We start from the raw sequence: 20,385 nt of genomic DNA, 5'->3' as shown, positions 1-20,385 counted from the left end.
ACAACTATTCTTTACTAAGAATAGACTTTCTTAAAAACACTTTTCGTGACAAAAGCACTATAGTGTATTTCATAGGCTCAAAACATTCAGCATGTGGCCTTCACCCAACTAGAAAATTAAAGATGTGAAAGGTAAATCCTGGTTCAAAGGAGAGGGAGAAAAGAAGGGAAAAAAAGAGAAATGATATTGGATAAGTATCTTTTCTCTGTTTTAGATGTTTGTAGGAAGGTTTCAAAGTTCAATATTTCTTGATAATCGTTTAATAGTCTAGATGTATTTGATGTCCCCTGGAAAGATTCATAAATTAGTAAAAAAAAAAAAAAAGACAAAGGAAAGAATATGGTGTAAATCCAAGGCAAGTACTTAAATAACAGCAATGACCAGAATTTAATACAGTCTTTCCCTTACATTTGGATGGCAGGGTATATAATTCCCCAAGTAAGAGACAATAATAAAATCAAAAAATTTTTAAAAAATATTAATTCCAATTTGTATATAATCAGACAACCTTGAAAGTTAAAGAAAATCTATACCCTTCCTCTTTTAGCTGTTTCCACATAACAAATATATCAAGAAGTACTGGAAACCCCCTTCTTCACTGGGGGTGTGATTAACCTGTGAGTTTGCATGCTTTTAGCTGAACAAAGTTTGGCAACAGTGATGGATCTGTACATTTTGGAGTATTTTATCGCCTTTGAAAATGAACAGTATAAAATACTTATCAGCATTAAATTTATTTTACCTATTTAACAAAGTGTTAAATTGAATAATTGGTGAACTGTTTATGTTCATATGTTGTTTTATGTTCTGTGGGTTGAGGCAATATTTTTAATTAGTTTAGTACAATGGGATTTGGACAATTGAAATGGAATAAGTCAGTATAATGCAAGCAAAGCATTTGTTTGGATTTTTAATTGAAATGTCAGAGATTTTGAAAAACCTAGGGGCAAAGTTTCAAATTCTTTTTTTTTAGGAAAATTATTTAATCTCTGCCCAATTACTGTGTCTTTTATAGTCATATTTAACACTTTCTGAGAAGAGTCTATCCTGTATATTATATATTTTCTGCTAATTCATTTTGAATATGACATTCTACAGTAATATTTACATACTTTATAGACCCCCAGCTATTTGTATGACCTCACAAATAAGGAAATAAAGGATAAAGGAAACTGTAATAAAAAGATTTAATTTTCTAAATGCTTAAGAGACATTTCTTCAGGAATCTTTTGAATGTTATTCATAAGGATACTTTTCAAATTTAATTTACTTTAATTCCACATAGTATACTTTGCTGTAGGGTATGTTGCATGTTCCTCTAATTACTTCTCTTCTGTGTGTGTTTTCTTTTCCAGTTACTGGCTGACAAACAAAGTTCCCATCAAAAGACCCAGCACAGGTCTCCTCATGTATACACTTGCCACAAGATTCTGTGATGAAATTCACCTGTATGGATTCTGGCCATTCCCTAAGGATTTGAATGGCAAAGCCGTCAAATATCATTACTACGATGACTTAAAATATAGGTACTTTTCCAATGCAAGTCCTCACAGAATGCCATTAGAATTCAAAACATTGAATGTGCTACATAATAGAGGAGCCCTGAAACTAACAACAGGAAAGTGTGTAAAGCAATAAAGCACATTTGAAAACATACAAACTGAATATGCACTTCTTTTCTGAAGATGCTCCCTAAGATTTGAAAATAGGATCCAGAACAAGACTGTTTCAGAATCCACCAATTATGTGAAAGGTGACAAAGGACATTTATGAGAAATCTGCTACCAGCTGATGAAATACCTGCAAAGTGCTCTAAAAAACACATATTTTGACTTCAAGGGTCCTAGTAAGTGCCACTTCCACTAAGAACACAGTTTGAATGTATAATCAGTAGTGTTTACAAGATCCAACAATGCACTTGTCGCTAGTTAATGAGGCAAATATGTTCATCACTGTTGGGCTGCCACGGCAACGCCAAGCACATTAGAAGAGTAACCCAGGAAGACAACTCAGCCCTGGGGATTAAACCATCCTTGTCAGCAGAAATCAAGATGGAAATAATTGGAGCAGTGAAATCCGTAAGATTAAACAACTCAAGTAAATGCCTTCAGTCAGGACTCTTGAGTCTGATCATGAATTTTATGTTTTTGTTTTTGTTTTTGTCTTCTGAAATCTCTTTTGGTTTGGGTATTGGGTGCTTAGAAATCCTTTGTGAGATAAAGATGAATGAGATAAATAACCTTCAAGGAATCATTTTTAAAGTTCTTATATTTTTAAAGAGCAATCACACAATGACTTTGTAAAAAGTTTCATTTTGCACAACTCTAAACCTCCAGATTTTTTCCCAGTGGTGTAGAAGGTACCAGCTAAACTGTACCACTCAGTAATCTTGAGCCATTCTAAAGGGAAGATGTTCAATGTCATCCGACATGGTAAAATTAGCAGAAAAAAAGTACTTTTGGTACCAAAGATTGTACTGATGTTTCTACACAACAAAACATTCTCCTTTCCTGAAAATAATATATTAATATATTATGATGCTACTGATACGGAAGTTGTCTTTAAATATGTTGAATTCTTCAAACTTAAACTATTTTTATTTGAAGTAAGACTTCCAGAGCTTTTACATTTCATAATAATTTTCTGGAAGCATTTTGCCCTTTAGGATAAATGTCACACTGATAGGGCTGAAATGAGTTCCAGTTCTTTGATATTCCCCTTATTATTCAAATGGAAAGACTGGCATTCTCTTTATATTACTGTTAAGTTTTCTTAGTGCAGAAATAACATGATTAATAGAATGTTGTTTCCCATAACAAGGATGATTACTTTTAAGAGGTTTAATAATGAAATTGTGTCAGCATTTTGCACTTCAAGTGAATTAAATTGACCAATATTTCTTCTGTGGTTAAATTTATTCACAGTACCACATTAATGTGTTTTCAAAGAAGCACATGAAATTATTAATCAAATGATTCAAAAAGTTTTAACATGTGATAGAATTGACCAACGGGCCAGTTTTCTGTTAACTTCTACTGCACCGGTAGGTAATTCTGACGGTAAATTGTTTAGAAAGCAGAAGTGCTATGTTCCCACTTCTACTCTTGGATTGAAACCCTTAGATGACTTCTTGTTTCTTAGGGAAGGCAGTCTGAGGAAAGAAGAACTAGTGTGGGGAACATGTATGTTTTGTTTCTTAGGGAAGACAGCCAGAAAAAAGAATAAACATGGAGATTATATATATATATATATAATCATGGAAAAGGATGTCCACAGTAGTACAGTTCTTAATATATTAATAAGTGGTATTATTTTTAAAAATATAAGAGAACCTTAGGTTTCAGAATCCTATTTTTTAGAATTCATGTGTCTCTAAGAAAACAAAATAGAATGCATAGAGATGCATAGCTAAAAATGCTATGAACATGATGCACTTTTATCATTAACCTCTTATTACCTAATGGAAATCTTAAAAGAATTAGGCACATGTTTTGAATGTAAAGTTGAGAAGTCTGATTTATATAACAAATCCAAAGTAGATGATCTATAGAGTCTTAAGTTTTACTATTTGTGGTTAAGTTGTTTGAATAGCCTTTAATTTGAATTCAATAGAAAATTTGAAGTCAAGTAAATTCTGGAAGGTACAGTCCATCTCAGAACTCATTAAAAGTATGTCTTATAAAGCAGCAGCAAGGAACCTTGCCATTTTTACTGCATTATCAACAACCGTATTTCAACAATTTTAAGGCCACAGCGAAAAGCATCCAGCCACTCATCATTTTGTGAATTAATGTTTATCTCATAGATGCATTGAGTAGTGCCTTTTTAGCTTTGCATTGCTTTGTTACCCTATACTTTGTGTTCTCTAAATAAATTGCCCAGTTCTGAAAATGTTCAGCATATAAAAAGGGCTTCAGTAACGACTGAGACTACTTTTGTTCATCTCAGGGAACTTTCAATACTCAAGAATGAATTCAATTAAAGGTGTTTAGTGTTCAAAGAAAACAAACTGTATAAGACCATTTCACTCTTATTGTATACCTTTACATCCACCCTACCACCTCCACAATCTACTGTGGCCTTCTTATAGGGATAAGGCAAGGAGATCACTAATAGCAAGAATAATAAGAATTCTGCTTAACCAATAAAGGCCAAAAGGGATCATGGTAAAATCAAATTATAAATACATACTTGAAACATCTGAGTTTTTATTTTTTGAGACTATCATATATTTACAACTTTAATTTTTTTTTCTTTTTCACAATTTACCCCTGTACCTGGCAATGCTCAGGCAGCTGATTGTGAAATATTCTTGTCCTTTAGAGAACATGGTTGTTACTGTGTTATTGACATGAATAGGCCATGGAAACATTTTCATAATTATTACCCAGCCTGTTCTATACTTAATATTAAGTTGCTGGAATTAAAAAAAAAATTAATCAGTAACAGATTTTCCGGGCAAATCTAGTGATTCCGCCCACAGGACTGATGAAATTACTGTGGAAGTTTCTGTGTCTGAAAGAAGGTGCTGGGCATTCAAATGTCTTTATGTATTGTATATCATATGAAATGTATATCAATCGCTAATGGGAATTTCTACATATATGCTTACGTAAGCAATTTATTTAAATATGCTATGGGTAGTGTACATACCAACTAGTTACTAAACTTCTCCACAGGAAAAAGGGTGAACAAAGTAATTTATTTCTAATTGAGCCAATTAGTCATAATGCATACAATGTGGTATTTGGTTCATAGGAATTGTTTTCATGTGCTTATTGTTGGGGCTATCTATAATTGTGGAAGAGGTGTAGGAAGAGTTATGTATAGTTAGTTGTTACCTCTACAAGTTTGAAAGTTTCCTCATTAGACTTTATCAATATACCAGTGTTTTAAAAGTTGAGTGAAAGAGGGTTATTGTGCATATCTGACAAACGAAAATCCAAATAAAGCCCACCTAGAAATAGATATTTTATTATATACGTGCTATAGATATATCTATATAGTACAAATAGACATGTGTGATGCATATATACGATGTTATATATGTGTGTCTGTGTTATACACACAGAGTCTGTAATATACATGCACTAGATTTGTGTTATGCTAACATCTTCAGAGGCTATACTGTTAAGCACTCTGGAGATAAGACCACTTTAGAATAAAGAAGTTCTTTTGAGACTTCAGTTACTAACCTGAAGAGGGTTCTACTTTATAACTAAATTCTATTGTTCATATTTAGAGTTTCAATAAGGGTCTAGTATGGTCAAATCTTAAAAAAAAGAAAAAAAAAAGAAAAATTTAAACTTAAAAAAAGTTTTCAAGCTGGCAACGTATTTGACTTACAGTTTTCAGATTGTGGCTCCAGGCCCCCTGCATCTCCCATTTAAGTAGCACCTTTTAATAAATACTGTTTCTTTGTGTAGGCAAAAAGCACAAGTGTTTCAAATGTATATAGCAGGAAAAAAAAAAAGAGTTTACAGAGATAGCACTGCTGCACAGGATAATTGCTACTGAGTATTTCTTATATCATTTGTGGAATTGAAAGATGAGATTTATTCTGTCAAGTTCATTTTGTTCAACACTGTTTCCTATTGTTTATGTATAGCAATTGGGTGTTATTGTTTATCATTTGTAAAACTGTAAAATAAATTAAATCTTCCCCCTTTTTTTCCAATTTTTCTCTTATCTCTTACATCCAAGCCCTCGGTTCCACTTTATTTGTCATTAAAAGCAGACAGGGTTTTTTGGGTGTTTTGTTTTTATTTTTATTATTTTTATATAGAGAGAAGGTGCATGAGTGAGAGAGAGGGGCAAAGAGAACAAAAGAGAGAGAGAGTTAGAGAGAGAGAGAGAGAGCCCAGTGTCAAGGCTGACATGTGCGTGCAATCCCATAACCCTGGGATCATGACCTGAGCCAAAATTAAGAGTTGGACACTCAATTTACTAAGCCACCTAGGTGCCCCAAGGGGACAGTTTTTAACGAACTTTAGCTAGTGCTTTTGTCTTCAACCTAGCCAATGGCAATTTGACATACCATTCATTTTTAAAGCATGTGCAAAGGAATATGAACAATGTCTAAAGGCCCATGAAGATCAGGAGATCCTTATCAATTTTTGGTGTTTACATTCTGTCTGGTTGAAAGAATGGAGTGTTACACAAGTTACATTTGTATTATATTCCCACTGGCTGCTGTTACCTGATCTTTCCAGTTTCATGGCTGGAGAGGCCAATGGCTCCTTACATACTGCACATTCTTGTGGCTGCCTTTGACTTGTGATTTCAACTGCTATTATGTCCACTTTCTTCTGTTTGCAGTTCACCTTCTAGGAGCTGATTCTGACAAACTGCATATTTAAATCTTCTTCCATGGCTTTCTCTAACTGCCAAATCTATGTTTTCAGACTGCACTATTTTCTCCAGAAACTAATTAATGTCTATTTTCATGAGGTCACTTTTTAAATTTTTTTTTTTAAGTTTAGTTATTTTGAGAGAGAGAGAGAGAGAGAGAGAGAGTGGGGGAGGGGCAGAGAGAATCAAAAGCAGGATCCAAGCAGCATGGAACTTGATGCAGGGTCAAACTCATGAATTGTGAGACCATGACCTGAACTGAAACCAAGAGTTGGATGCTTAACTGACTAGGCCACCCAGAAGCTCCTAAAGAGGTCACTTTTATATCATTCTGCACCTTTAAAGCATATGCTAGAGACCAAGGGAACCATTAACAATGGGTAATGAATATAGATCTTATTTGTATTTACATGATTACTTTTTATTTTCAAGGATCCACATACAATGGGAAATCCTTACTGATTCTCGAGATAAAATCAGACCTGATCATGAATCTATGAGATGTATATGGCAATATCTTAGTTTTGCAGATGAGATTGAGAGGTTATGTGATTTACTGAGGGTCACACAGCTTAGAAGTGAAAGAACAAGGATTTGAATCCAAGTGCTCTGACTTCAGTGTCCACACTCTTAACCATCACATTTTGATGCTGCCTCTTTTTATTTAATAAACACAAATCAAAAGTATAAATAAGTATATAGAGGGGTATATAATTTAGACTTTGGGACTATCTGATCAACTATCCCTGTCTCCAGATAGAGCAATCATCCCGAAGGACAAGAAGCTCTGTGCCTTCCAGGTCAGTAGCTCACTCTTAGATGGTGCTGGATACACACTGACAATTCTTGCTCCAAACTCGTCCTGTATTTTTTTTTTTCATGCAAGCTTGATTGCTTTTATGTTAGAATCTGACTTTATGTATCACAAAATCTACTACATTACAGCTATATAAAACTCTAATTATGAGATTCCTAGAGGTGCCTGGATGGCTGAGTTGGGTAAGCATCCAACTTCAGCTCAGGTCATGATCTCAGCTTGTGAGTTCAAGCCCCCCATCAGGGTTTGTGCTGACAGCTCAGAGCCTGGAGCCTGCTTCGGATTATGTGTCTCCCTCTCTCTCTGTCCATCCCCTGCTTGCTCTCTGTCTGTCTGTCTCTCTCTTGAAAATAAATAAATGTTAAAAAAATTAATTATGAGAATCCTGTACAGACATTTGACTGAGTTTGGGTGTTTCTTTCATCTCTATTAGCAACTACATAAATATCTTAGGGTTGAAGTTCTGCAGATGGCAAATTTCATGTGTTTTACATATGTTAAAAACATTTCTACTGGTGTCCTCTTTATAAGAATAGGAGTTAGTTACCTCATCTCCAAATTAAGGGAGGAGCTTAATGATTTCCCCTATATACTAGTTTCAATATTGCACAAGACCATGAAAGAAAAAACAATATTAGATGTATGCATGAAATTATTTTTGATCCATTCTTTTATTTATTTATTTGGGGGGGTGGAGGGAGGGAAGGAGGGGCAGAAAGAGAGGAGAGAGAGAGAATCCCAAAGAGGCTCCATGCTGTCAGCAAAGAGCCAGACCTGGAGCTGGATATCACAAACCATGACATCATTAACTGAGCCAAAATTTAGAGTCAATGCTTAACCACTGAGCCACCCAGGAACCCCAGTGTTTGATCCATTCTTAAGATACATCTCAGTTACTTAGTTACTTTGTTTCTGGAACTTCAGTAAACAAATTATGTCAAATAATTGAATGCCAATGTATTTTTTNTTAAATTTTTTTTTTTTTTTTTTTTTTTTTTTTTACTTTTTTGCTTCCAGATTGCTGATTTCTGACCCAATTACCAAAGTAGAAATTCTCAAGTAAACACAGGAGAATACTAGTCCAGGACATGTCCCACAAAAATATGCTCTTTGGATGAGAATTTTGTGTACCTCTCCCTTGGAGATTCAGAGAATATATCAATATAGTAAAGGATCTGAGATATCTTACAATAAAGAAAGAAATTTCTATTTAAAAATACATAGGTAATTTTACATATAACTTCTATTAAATGTGAAATTATATTCTATGCAACACACTTTGGATAATACTTCAGAATATAACAAACAGCACAGAGAAGAAAACATGTAAGAGCAGGCAGAATGACTGGTACTTAATTTATTCAGTGTTCGGGGCGCCTGGGTGGCTTAGTCGGTTAAGTGTCCGACTTTCGCTTAGGTCATGGTCTCGCGGTTCATGGGTTCAAGCCCCGCGTCGGGCTCTGTGCTGACTGCCAGCTCAGAGCCTGGAGCCTGTTTCAGTCTGTGACTCCCTCTCTCTCTGACCCTCCCCTGCTCACGCTGTCTCTCTCTCTCTCTCTCCTAGAAATAAATAAAACATCAAAAAAAAAGAATAAATTTATTCAGTGTTCTTTTTCTCACAGACCCAAATACTATCTTAATAATATTTTCAAGAACAAAAATATTTTAAACTGATGTATTTATTTTATAAAATTTATTTGTTTATTCTGATATATATGTATATATACATAGCAGTCCCAAACCTAAGTTTCTCGCTCATTCTGGGCAATGCAAACAAGTTAGTTAGCTTTAAGGCATGACTAGCACAAGAAGAAAAAAATGCTATGAGGTGATAATTTGCACTTTCTAGAGCAACTCAGTGTATTATAGTAAGCTCTCTGCTGTCTGTCCAGCCCAGCTTCCTTACCTCTAGCCTCCCAACACCACACAGATGGGCTGTCTATGAGCACATCTGTCAGTGCTGCTGAAATGTAAACATACTCAGTTGGTAGCAGATGTTTTCCCAGAAAAATCGGACGCTGGAGTTGTTTCACTGTGGGTTCCATGTTAGTTGATCTCCATGATTGATCATAAGGTCATTGTGTTCAAATAGATCATTTGTCTCTCAGATACAGAATAATAATGGTAGATACAAGCTCACCTGTTTGGTATTTACCATGTGCACATAAATAGAAATGTTTCTGAAGGTTCTGTCAAGAAGTCAAATTTAAAATATATATATATTATATATATATTTTAATATAATATATATATATAGGCCTTTATTTTACTCTAAGTCCTTATTTGCTGAGCTCTAGGTAAAACATAGGCTTAGGTACAAGAAAAATAAGTATTCTCAGCTTTTCTATACCCATCACTGTAATTCACTTTTGAGGGTTGTTAAAATTGGTTGCATGTATAGTTCTTAATTCTACTTTTTATCAATATCCTAGGCATCCATTTATGTGGCAATTTTATTATTTAATTTTGTAGACACTGACGGCATGTTTTTCTTATGTGAGTTTATAAACTCATTTAATATGTATGTATTTGCAAATCTTGATGGTATATAAAATCTAAAAATACTTCATCTTATAATGGTTACACTTATTCAAAATTTATGAAGTAATAGTACTTATTAGACACTCTACTAAACATGAGGTTTCCTTGGAAGAGACATATAAGACAAACAACTAATCCGATCCTTTGGTAACAAATATTCTATTTCTCCAGTTCCCAAAGAGTTCAGGAAGAATAAAGGAGGCCAGGCAGAGGACACAGGCTACACAGGGCATGGTTTATAGTCAGGTAGTAAAACAACAGACAAACAATACTCCGCTAACAAAGAACTAAAGAACAGAAACCAGCTGCATTTTTCATTATTATTAGTAGTAGTAGTAGTAGTAATCTGAACAGTGGGGTCTGAGAAACTATTATCCTATAAAATGGAATCCAATTCCTGCTTATGGACATTATATGATTTTCACCCCCACTCCTAACCAGAATTATTTTTGAATTACAAGTGTAAATAAAACTGAAGTCCTCCCTAAACCAAACACCTAGTACTAAGGCCAAGTAACTGTAGACCTACTGAAATTATCCATTGAATAAGATTCTCCACTTCCAAATATCTCTGTTAATATTTACTTTGTTTCCAATTAGATGGAATGCACCATTAAAAAATAAGTCTTGCACTTATCTCCAAGTAATGATTTATAACAATGATTTATTTCTATCATTTTGATACATGTTTCCAAATTATCATAACTTTTAAGTTTGATTTGGGGATGGTCCCAGAATTTGAAAATCCACCTGGCCAAACTTTCCAAAATATAACATGTGAGCCTTCTTATATTACCTTCATTTAGTAACCATACCCTCACTTTCCTCTATTTGCTTCTGTTTTTATGTCCTTATCTAAAATGTGTTTCTGAGGATTTTTCTTCAGTCTTCTTTTTTTCCCCCCTTGCTTGAAAATTTTATTGGTCCTGGAGAAAGGAAGGCATGTAGCCCCCACCCCTTACAGAGGGTGCCACATGGTCTCCCTTCCTCCTGTTGCAGTTGATGGGTAGCTTTGTATGCCAAGAGAAGGGGAAGGCCTGAGCTTGGGACAGGCATGGATGTACCCCACAGAGACCAAGAGCAGGAGAAAGGAGTCCAGGCAGCTGGGGCCAGGACCTGGAGAATCAGCAGCAAGTTCAGCAGGTTGAGGTCTGCAAAGGAGATGTGGGTGCCCACAATAAAGGCCTGGCTCCCATTGTTCTGGGACAGCAGGATCTCAAAAAGCTTTAGGTGCTCTGGTCATGCCTTTACATCTTCTCCTTGCCTGCCTTGTAGTTGGTATAGATAAAGACAAGGTATTTGCACCAAAGATCCTCCACATTGTCTTTTACCATATCCACCAGAGTCATCTCCTGCTGGTCTTTCCCATAGAGCCCAAGGGAGCAGGCCAGGTGTTTCAGATGGCATTGGATTGGTTCAGGATAAGGTCTCTATCCTGGAACTTGGGAAGCTGCCCAAAGCCAAGACTAGAGGCCTTGAGTGAGTCCTGCAGCCAGGCTTCCTTGGTCACCATTTCTTCCTTCTAGCTCTGGTCCTGACCAGCCAGCAGCATGGGCATGGCCTTGTAGCACACTTGAACAGGGAAGGAGACAATGGTGTAGGGCCGTGCTTGCAGTACAGGCTGTGGTGGGGGTGGCAGAACTCTCTTCTGTCTCCTTTTTCCTTTTTGTTTTCTTATCTATCTATCTATCTATCTATCTATCTATCTATTTTTGAGACAGAGAGATAGAGAATCCCAAACAGACTCCACACTGTCAGCACAGAGTCCAATGTGGGGGTGGAGGGTAGGGCTTAAATGCACCAACTGTGAAACCATGACCTGAGTGGAAATTAGGACTCTGTTGCATAGCCAGCTGACCCACCCAGGCACCCCTTTTCCCTCTTCTTTTATCCCCACACCTCTAGATATCTTACCTATTCTGATGCTTTGAAAACTGGTATGGAAATGTATGGATTATGTGAGGATAACAAATTTAAGGAATATATTTAAAGAAAAGATATACATATTCATGTCATATTCATAATATAGATTCCCTTTAAAACACAGCTCAAAGTGATGTTAATGCAAATAGTATACTGGGCACATGTACCCAGGGAGTGGAAGTGAGGAAAGAGAGTGCCATAGACTGAATACTTGTGTCCCTCCAAAATCTATGTGTTGAAACTTAATCCTCAATGTGATGGTATTTGGAGGTAGGGACTTTGGGAAGTAATTATGTCATGAGGGTGGAGCCATCATGAATGGAACAAGTGTCCTTATAGAAGAAGAGTCTCAGAATGTTCCTTGACCTTCTACATCATGTGATGACATGGCAAGAAGATGGCTGTCTTCAAACCAGGAAGCAGGCCCTCAGTAGACACCAAATCTGGCAGTACTTTATTCTTGGACATCTCACCCTCCAGAACTATGAGAAGTAACTGTTTATTATTCATCCACCACCTAGTCTATTATATTTTGTTGTGGTGGACTGAATGGACTAAGATATAGGGGAAGTATAACAGGAGAGACGAGAACTATATATACGTTTTCAAATTGACTGTTTCTGTGGAGACTGAGTGCTCAGTCCCACCTGGACTGGGGAAATTTATAAGGATCTCAAGATTCAAGGGATGTAAAGAAGAAGAAACTACACATCAGACCCTCTCCTCCATTGAGAGTTTCTCTATGAGTTATAAACTTCCTGAACTTCTGGGTAGCACATGAGAATTCTCAGCTAGCTCCCACAGATGTCCCAAGGCACAGGCCAGAAAAACACCAAAGCAGTATGCAAGAAGCAATGCATGCTTGATATTAGGCACAGTCTGCACAGTATTGTTTGCTAAACCAATGACTAGCATGAGACGTGAGGCAGGGAAGAAATGGGGTAGTGCACAAGGTATTTAATATAGTCCTTCTAGTGTGCACTTGCCTAGGCTGGTAACCTCCATTAATTCCAATCCATTATCAACTCTCCAAATTGCCAGATGGCTGTAAGCTTTACAGAAGAGGATTAGTTTGGCTATAGTCCTATCATCTGTAAATCATCCCAAGTCATAATTGGTATTCATCATCTCCTTTCTTAGAGTTCCCTCACTTACCTAACATGGGTTTCTTGTCCAAGAGGGGACCCAAATCTTCAAGGAGTCTGAGCACTTAGTTGACTTATCCATGGGGTACTTTGATTTCTTCAGTTTTCCACTCAGGTTTATTTCTGAGGACTGAAGCACCAAGAGATTCCCAGTGAATCTTCTGCATCCCAGACATTCTTTCCTCTTTTCCCATTGTATAGCATCAACTCTATCTCTTTGTCATGTTTAGGGTCAATTACCCCTGCCAGCATGATAACTCATTGGCATGAGCAGCCCAACTCAATGAGGTAGTAATCTTAGCTTCAAGTTCAGTGGGATCTTTATTGTGTCCACTAGAAGAAACATTCCCACATTAGAAATCAAGACTTCTCATCTAATGGAATCTGAATTGTGAATACCGGAAATAAAAATTTCTAAGATAGATTGACAAGAGTAATAGGAAAAGGAGCCAATGGTACTTTTATGACTTGATCACGAGACTGGCAGTCTAGATCTTAGGGACACAACACTGTATATTGGCCATTAGTTTAATGGATATTACACACCTTACAAGACAGCATACCAAAACTGCAGGGTGTCTTGGCTTTGAGCTGTCATTTTACTGAGCAGTTAAGAGGTCATTCTATTATCACATTTAGTTAACACTTTATGGTGATACCGTGTGAAGTAAAGCAAGTAGAGTCAGTGGTAATGGAAATTCACGCATTACCTCACCTTGTTTGTCATAAAATTGTCCTGTTAGTGTAAGGAAATTTTGATGATCCCATTCTAATGAATTAGGGATTTTTTTAAGACCCAGATGATAAGGTTGGTGAAGTACTGAATGTAGGAAAGCAAATCCGTACTCAGAATTATGTTAATTCTGGTTAGTTTAAATCGTTGTCTCCTCTTGAAGGATCTGGTCTGAAAAGGTCCAATAATTTCACCATGTATCATTTCAATATGCCTTCAAATTGTCAACTTGAGTGCATACGTATTGAGGACCCACACTGGTTGCTACCATTGGTAGGTTGTACATTCAGCAGTGTTGATAGTTAATCAGCTTTAGTGAGAATGAACCCACACTGTTGGGCCCATGCATAGTTCCATCTCAGCCAACAGAGACATCTTGTTTTTGGGTCCATTGTATAAACACTGAATTGGCTGAGAAATGAGCTGATGTTTAGTGGGATGGGCCATTTTGTCCACCTAGTGTTTGACATTCTCTTCCATGATAGAGGTTTTTTGTCTCTGTCAAACATTATTGTTAGATACACAATAATCTAAATCTATTTGAATATGGGGCACCTGGGTGGCTCAGTTGGTTGAGCGTCTGACTTTGGCTCAGGTCATGATCTCATGGTTCATGGATTCGAGCTCCACATTGGGCTCTGTGCTGACAGCTAGCTCAGAGCCTGGAGCCTGCTTCAGATTCTGTGTCTCCCTCTGTCTCTGACACTCCCCTGCTCATGCTGTCTCTCTCTCTCAGAAATAAATAAAAAATTTTTAAAAATTAAAAAAAATCTATTTGAATATAATACTCCAGACTTTCTTTTTCATATGTTTCAATCTTTGTCTTTCTTGGTTCCGATTCAACTAGTTAAATCATGTGTCACTTTGATACAGAGTGAATGACAAGCATACTACTCCCAACTCTGTTCACTGGAAGGGTTTCCTCTTACCACTGTCCTGTAGTACCACACTTTGATTGGGCTGAAGTACAGCAGATATACACTGTCAGAATCCACTGAAGAGAATTAGACCTGAATTTTCCCTCTCTGTCATGTGGCTCTAGGGAACCCTCTAGGAAACCACAGGTGTGAGCTGAGAGATAAACAATGGTTCAATAAAAATAATTGATATGGAATTCTGTGTCACTTATTTGTATAACTTATGCACCCTAGACTGACCTAGGTCCTATCCTGGATCACTCAGGGATTCAAAATAGTATACTGGTACCATATAATAAGTATAGGGGAAATAACAATTAAGAAAAATAGGATTGAATGACTATTGTTAACCATCATAACTGATACTATAGAAAAATACAGTAAATAGCTACTGCTAATTAACAGGCAATTGAAAAGATAAAAAAGGGACTCCCTGAGGGTTCACACACATGTATTCTTCTTCCTCTGAGGAGTGAAAAAAGAGAAAGCTGAGGACTAGATCCAAAACTTATTAGGTGAAGAGCCCAGCTCCAAAAAAAACAAAACTCTCAAACATGGAAGCTTGGGGTTTTTCTTTTTTCAATTTTTAAATGTTTTTATTTATTTTTGAGAGAGAGAGGCAGAGCACAAGCGAGGGAGGGGTAGAGGCTGAGGGAGACACAGAATCTGAAGCAGGGTCCAGGCTCTAAGCTGTCAACACAGAGCCCAACGTGGGGCTCAAACTCACTAACCACAAGATCATGACTTGAGCCAAAGTCAGATGCCCAACCAACTGAGCCATCCAGGCACTGCTCAAGGAAGCTTGTTTTATCAAAATTAAGACCATGTTTGGGGAAGAAATTTCGTGGACACATAGACTGACACCTCCCCAAATACTGAACTTGTGGCTTCCAAAGTGTTAGCAACAGAAGGCTAATGACTACTGACTTGGGTAGCACGGCTCAAGAGTTCTTCTTTAACAGTTTGGGGTGGGGGGAACTTTCACAGTCAATAATCAGTAATGTCTACACAGATAGAAGCTCAGGGCTACAGACAAAAAAGTCCTGGTCTAGTCCTGGCTCTCTCACTTATTTGCTCTGAAATCTCTGATTTTGAAATTTTAACTAGAGAGAGTAATACCCTAATAGATTCTGACACTTAGATATGCTAAGATGTGATGACTGATAAAAATTAATTAAACAGGAGAAGGACTTGTGATATACTATATGCTGAAGGTACTTGATATGAGAAATATTATAAAAACCCATTTTCTCATAACAAATAAACCTTAACATATATACTAACACATGTTCATAGCAAAATAGAATATAGAAACCTTGATTTTTATATTGTACATTTACATGTTTATATCATTAAATAATGTATAGTTTATTATGTATGGTTTAAACTTAATAAAAGTAGAATCATACTTTTATATATCATTTTGCCATTTGATTTTTCTCTTAGTATGATATTTATGGCCTAAATTGATGTTGATGCATATAGCACTATTTAATTCATTTTCACCACTATTTAGTATTCTGTTTTGTGAATGCAAATTTTAAAATCTTGTCTGTTGTTATATTCAGATGAAAGAATAATTTTCAGACAACATCCAGCTTCACAGATGCAGAGTCAAAGCTTCCCTGAATGTGTCAAATGCACTCTATGGGCACACCTGTATGTCTCAGGTCACAAAGTTCTCTTAATTACAGGTTGATTCTCCAGGTAAACATTTTCCTTACAATAAACATTTAATTCCACTTCATTCCAAAGGAAACAGGGTATTTCAAGGAGAAGATGCACTCAGGGTGACTAGCACCCTGACTGTATTAAATGATAGCTATTACATATCTCAGTGTAGCTTTCTATCACTCTTGGCTTACCAACCCTTCAGCAACTTGTATCTTTTTATTTCTTTAATCACATTTCTTGACACTTAAGTTTTATGACCCAAATAGTGCGTTCTAGCCATACTAAAACTTTTTAGCACCATCCTTTTTCTATTTCCACTGGTCTACTCCTCCTAGCTAGGACACCCTTCCTGACACCCACTACATATTAGCTAGCTAGAATCTATCATTTGCGTCCCAGACCAAACATCAGTTCATATTCCCCATATTAAAGCACTGTCCAAACTTTATTACTGTTACTTACATAATTTTCTACCTACTTTTGCAAACTGTCGACAGCTTGGGGACATAGATTGTACTGTACCACTTCTGTTATGACTAGAGTGCCTCTCATAGTATCCAACACATAGTAGGTCAATGATACTTTTAGTTGGGCAAATTATTTAACTACTGTACTTAATTGATTCCAAGGCACCCATATTTTTAAATCCTAACAAGTCTAAAGTCAGAGTGTGACTTAGCATTTGTAGTGTTTATAGATTAATTGGAAGATTTATTTTGTTTTAATTTCACCTAAAGTAACAGAGTCTTACAGTTGAGGATGTATTTGATTTTACAAAAAGATGGTAATTAATGACAAAAATTCTCGGAGTTTGATATTATCTTCTCAATGTAGCATTTGACGTTTAATAAATGATAAGTGTACTAGTGATGTGCAAATGAGTTAGTTATTACCTATCAATTAGTGTTGACCAGATCCTTTCTGTCTCATTTGTATTCTCAAGAGAAGTTGCTTAACTGTTTCCTTCATGCTGCATTAGCTTGTTCTTATTCCACAAATTGCTACAATGCAAAATTTGATCTCCAGGAGGATCTCCAAATACCTTGTTGATAGGCATTATATATTAATATCACCACATTGTCCACAATGAAAATCTTTACAGCTTTAGAGAGAAACCTGTTAGCTCTCACCAGGCAAAAAGTACATTTTTTAGAGAGCTTAACCCTTAAAATGTAAAGTGTGCTTCCATATATAATCAAAAATAGAAACACTAGTATGTAGTAAAATAATTGTTACAAAGTAAAGTAAGTCCTTAAGATGGGTTTATACATTTTTAAAATCAATTATCAAATTCTTAAAAAAATAAAACCTGTGTCCCTATCAAGCTGGCTGTCTTCCTATTGAGTAATCTAGCACTGGCCAAAAACTTCAGGCCACAAACACCTGTCCTCTCTGTGTGAAAGGATAAAAGATGTTTCACCATGTATTTAAATCTAAACTCCTTCTTTTTCATCACCAATTAGACCTCCATCATATATATGGACCACATCTTCTTTAGTCATTCATTGATAGAACTCAAGAGTATTATGCTAAGCAAAATAAGTCAGTCAGAGAAAGGAAGATATCATATGATTTCACTCATATGTGGAATTTAAGAAACACAACAGATGAACATAGGGGAAGGGAAGGAACTAATATACAAACACAGAGGGAGGTAAACCATAGGAGACTCTTAAATACAGAGAACAAACTGGGGGTTGGTGGAGGGAGGAGGGGGGATGTATGTAATGGATGATGGGCATTAAGAAGGGTACGAAGGGTACTTTTTAGGCTGAGCACTGGGTGTCATATGTGAGAGATGCATCACTAGATTCTACTCCTGAAGCCAAGACTACACTGTATATTAACCGATTTGAATTAAAAAAAATCTAAACTCCTTTATTTGCAATTATGAGTAAAAAAAAATAGAAACCACCCACAAATTACACAGAATGCCTTTTCTTCTCAAGGGGAGGTGTTGTGGACTCTTTTTTAGGCACAAAACCATCTGCCCATATTGACTTTTAGATGTGCTAAGACACAGGGGCCCTTAGCAATGCCTTGCTCTAAAATCTAGACTTTCAGGGCTCAGGGGGCAGGAAGTGCTGGTTTTCTTGTTCTGAGCTATTGCTGCCAACCTAGTGCTCCCCACCCTCGGCCTCCAGGCTTTTCTGAACAGTCAGACACGAGGTTTTGAACCCTAACTGGCTCTGAGAAGAGAGTTTGGACTAACAGACATTGGTTCCCACTCTCGTCTTTACTCTGCCTTTGTGATCAGGTGACTTCACTGAGGAGCCTGTTTTGGGGTTTTCAGGATGATCGGGAGTGTGAGAACTATATCTTGGCCTTCTGAGTGTAATTTAGGTCTGATCTTTGTTGCTTTAATTTCATTGCCCTGTATCAAATATTCATAGCTTAGAGGTTTGACATTAAGGACAGTTACATAACAAAATACAGTAAGATCCTCCTTCCTGATTCAGAGAGAATGTAGAAGTCATGGGGATTAACCTTGCTTTGAATTCCTGCTCTGGAAGACTAACATTCAAATAAATCTTGATGCTGAAATAAATTGTATGTATCTTTTTTTATATTTTTAAAAAATTTTTTAATGTTTTAATTATTTCTGAGAGAGAGAGAGACACAGTGTGAGCAGGGGAGGGTCAGAGAGAGAGGGAGACACAGAATCCGAAGCAGGCTCCAGGCTCTGAGCTAGCTGCCAGCACAGAGCCCGATGCAGGGCTTGAACCCAAGAACCGTGAGATCATGACCTGAGCCCAAGTCGGACGCTTAACCGAATGAGCCACCCAGGCGCCCCATAAACTGTATGTATCTAAGTAGCGAACATTCCCATCCCTTCCCATCTCATTTAGACATAAAGTCAGTACTACCAGTGGCCCTATGTGATCTGCATCATTGTACCACTCACATACCACTATTGCCTCCTTCACTCCAGAGCAACACTGGCTTCCTGCTACTCTTCTGACATATCATGTATGTTCCTGCCTCAGAGCCTTTGAACTACTGAAACTTCTCCATAGTTTCCCCTCAACACGTGGATACTTCCGTGGCTCACTTTCTCTTCATTTTCTATTCTTTTCCCAAATATCACATTCTCAGTGGGAATTTTTAAATTATATTATTTTTAAAAATGAATAATTATTATATTAAATCTATACCTATTTCCCATTCTTGCTTTATTGTTTATCCTCAACATTCAACACTATCTGGTATCTATATGTTACTTACTTTTGATTTATTCTCTACTTCCCTTTCTAGAATATTAGCTTTGGGAAGGCAGAAGGTCTTGCTTCTATTATTCATTTTTCTCTTCTCAACATTTAAAACTGTCTGGCATATAGCAAGTGCTCAAACAATAGTTTTTGAGGGTAAGAATCGTTTTTTTTACTGTTTATTTATTTTTGAGAGACAGAGATAGAGAATGAGAGAGAGAGAACATTCTCATGTGAGCAGGAGAGGGATGGGGGTGGGGACAGAGGATCTGAAGCGGGCTCAGTGTTGACAGCAAAGAGCCTGATGTGGGGCTTAAACTCACAAGAGCCATGAGATCATAACCTGAGCTGAAATCATATGCTTAATGGACTGAGCCACCCAGGTGCCCTGGGGAAGAAACATTTTTAAAATATGTGAAGATGTAGAGTTACCATTACACTCAGGTCCATAATTTTGATGGCCAAAAGAGAGACTGAAGTTGGAAAATATCTTATGTCTAATTCAACAAACACATTATTTATGACTAAAATTCATAACTTTATATATAGGAATTCAGTATAGCATTCAATGTTCATTTTTTAAAAATATGTAAAGCTGAAAATTATAAAATACTGAGCTTACCCTTCACATTTTCCTAAGTTTTTCATGCCATAATGATAATGATAAATCCAAGTTATTATTCATTCACTTGTTCACTCTTTTAATATAAGGTTGTAAAGTGTCTCCTCTCTGTCAAAGATTTTCAACAATCTCATGGTACTACTAGTCATTTTGGTTTATCATAGGTCACCTTATCAAACAAAACAATAACAAAGAGTAGTAGATACAGACTTTCTCATTTTGGTTACACAACTTTGCCATGCAAATAAGACAGAATAAATTTTGTTTACCTTAGCAGTACCTATTTTCTCTTCATTCATTATATCAGATATGCACCTCTAAGTGTATCTAAGACATAGGAGTCTTCTAATTTTATTTTTTTAAGTAGGACTTCTACTAAAGGAAAGAACACGGATATGCCTCTCAGATTGGGAGACAGTGTGCCATATTTCACATGAATTTACACATGTGTAA

The 20,385-nt window shown here is 36.5% G+C and overlaps 1 protein-coding gene and 1 pseudogene across 1 annotated transcript in view; one reads left to right on the top strand and one right to left on the bottom strand.

The window, feature by feature from the left end:
• ST8SIA4 (ST8 alpha-N-acetyl-neuraminide alpha-2,8-sialyltransferase 4) overlaps positions 1–5,677 on the top strand; it is a 100,812-nt gene extending 95,135 nt beyond the window's left edge. The window contains 1 exon segment of the mRNA XM_077772755.1: positions 1,356–5,677. Within this exon segment, the coding sequence (XP_077628881.1) occupies positions 1,356–1,638 (283 nt within the window). The 3' untranslated portion in view covers positions 1,639–5,677.
• Positions 5,678–10,667: 4,990 nt separating this feature from the next.
• Positions 10,668–11,267, bottom strand: LOC144238852 (glutathione S-transferase P pseudogene; annotated as a pseudogene).
• Positions 11,268–20,385: the final 9,118 nt, after the last annotated feature.

The sequence above is a fragment of the Crocuta crocuta genome, unplaced genomic scaffold (genome assembly GCF_008692635.1).
Source record: "Crocuta crocuta isolate KB4526 unplaced genomic scaffold, BGI_CrCroc_1.0 scaffold309, whole genome shotgun sequence".
NCBI lineage: Eukaryota > Metazoa > Chordata > Mammalia > Carnivora > Hyaenidae > Crocuta > Crocuta crocuta.
This window is presented reverse-complemented; position numbering and strand designations above follow the sequence as displayed.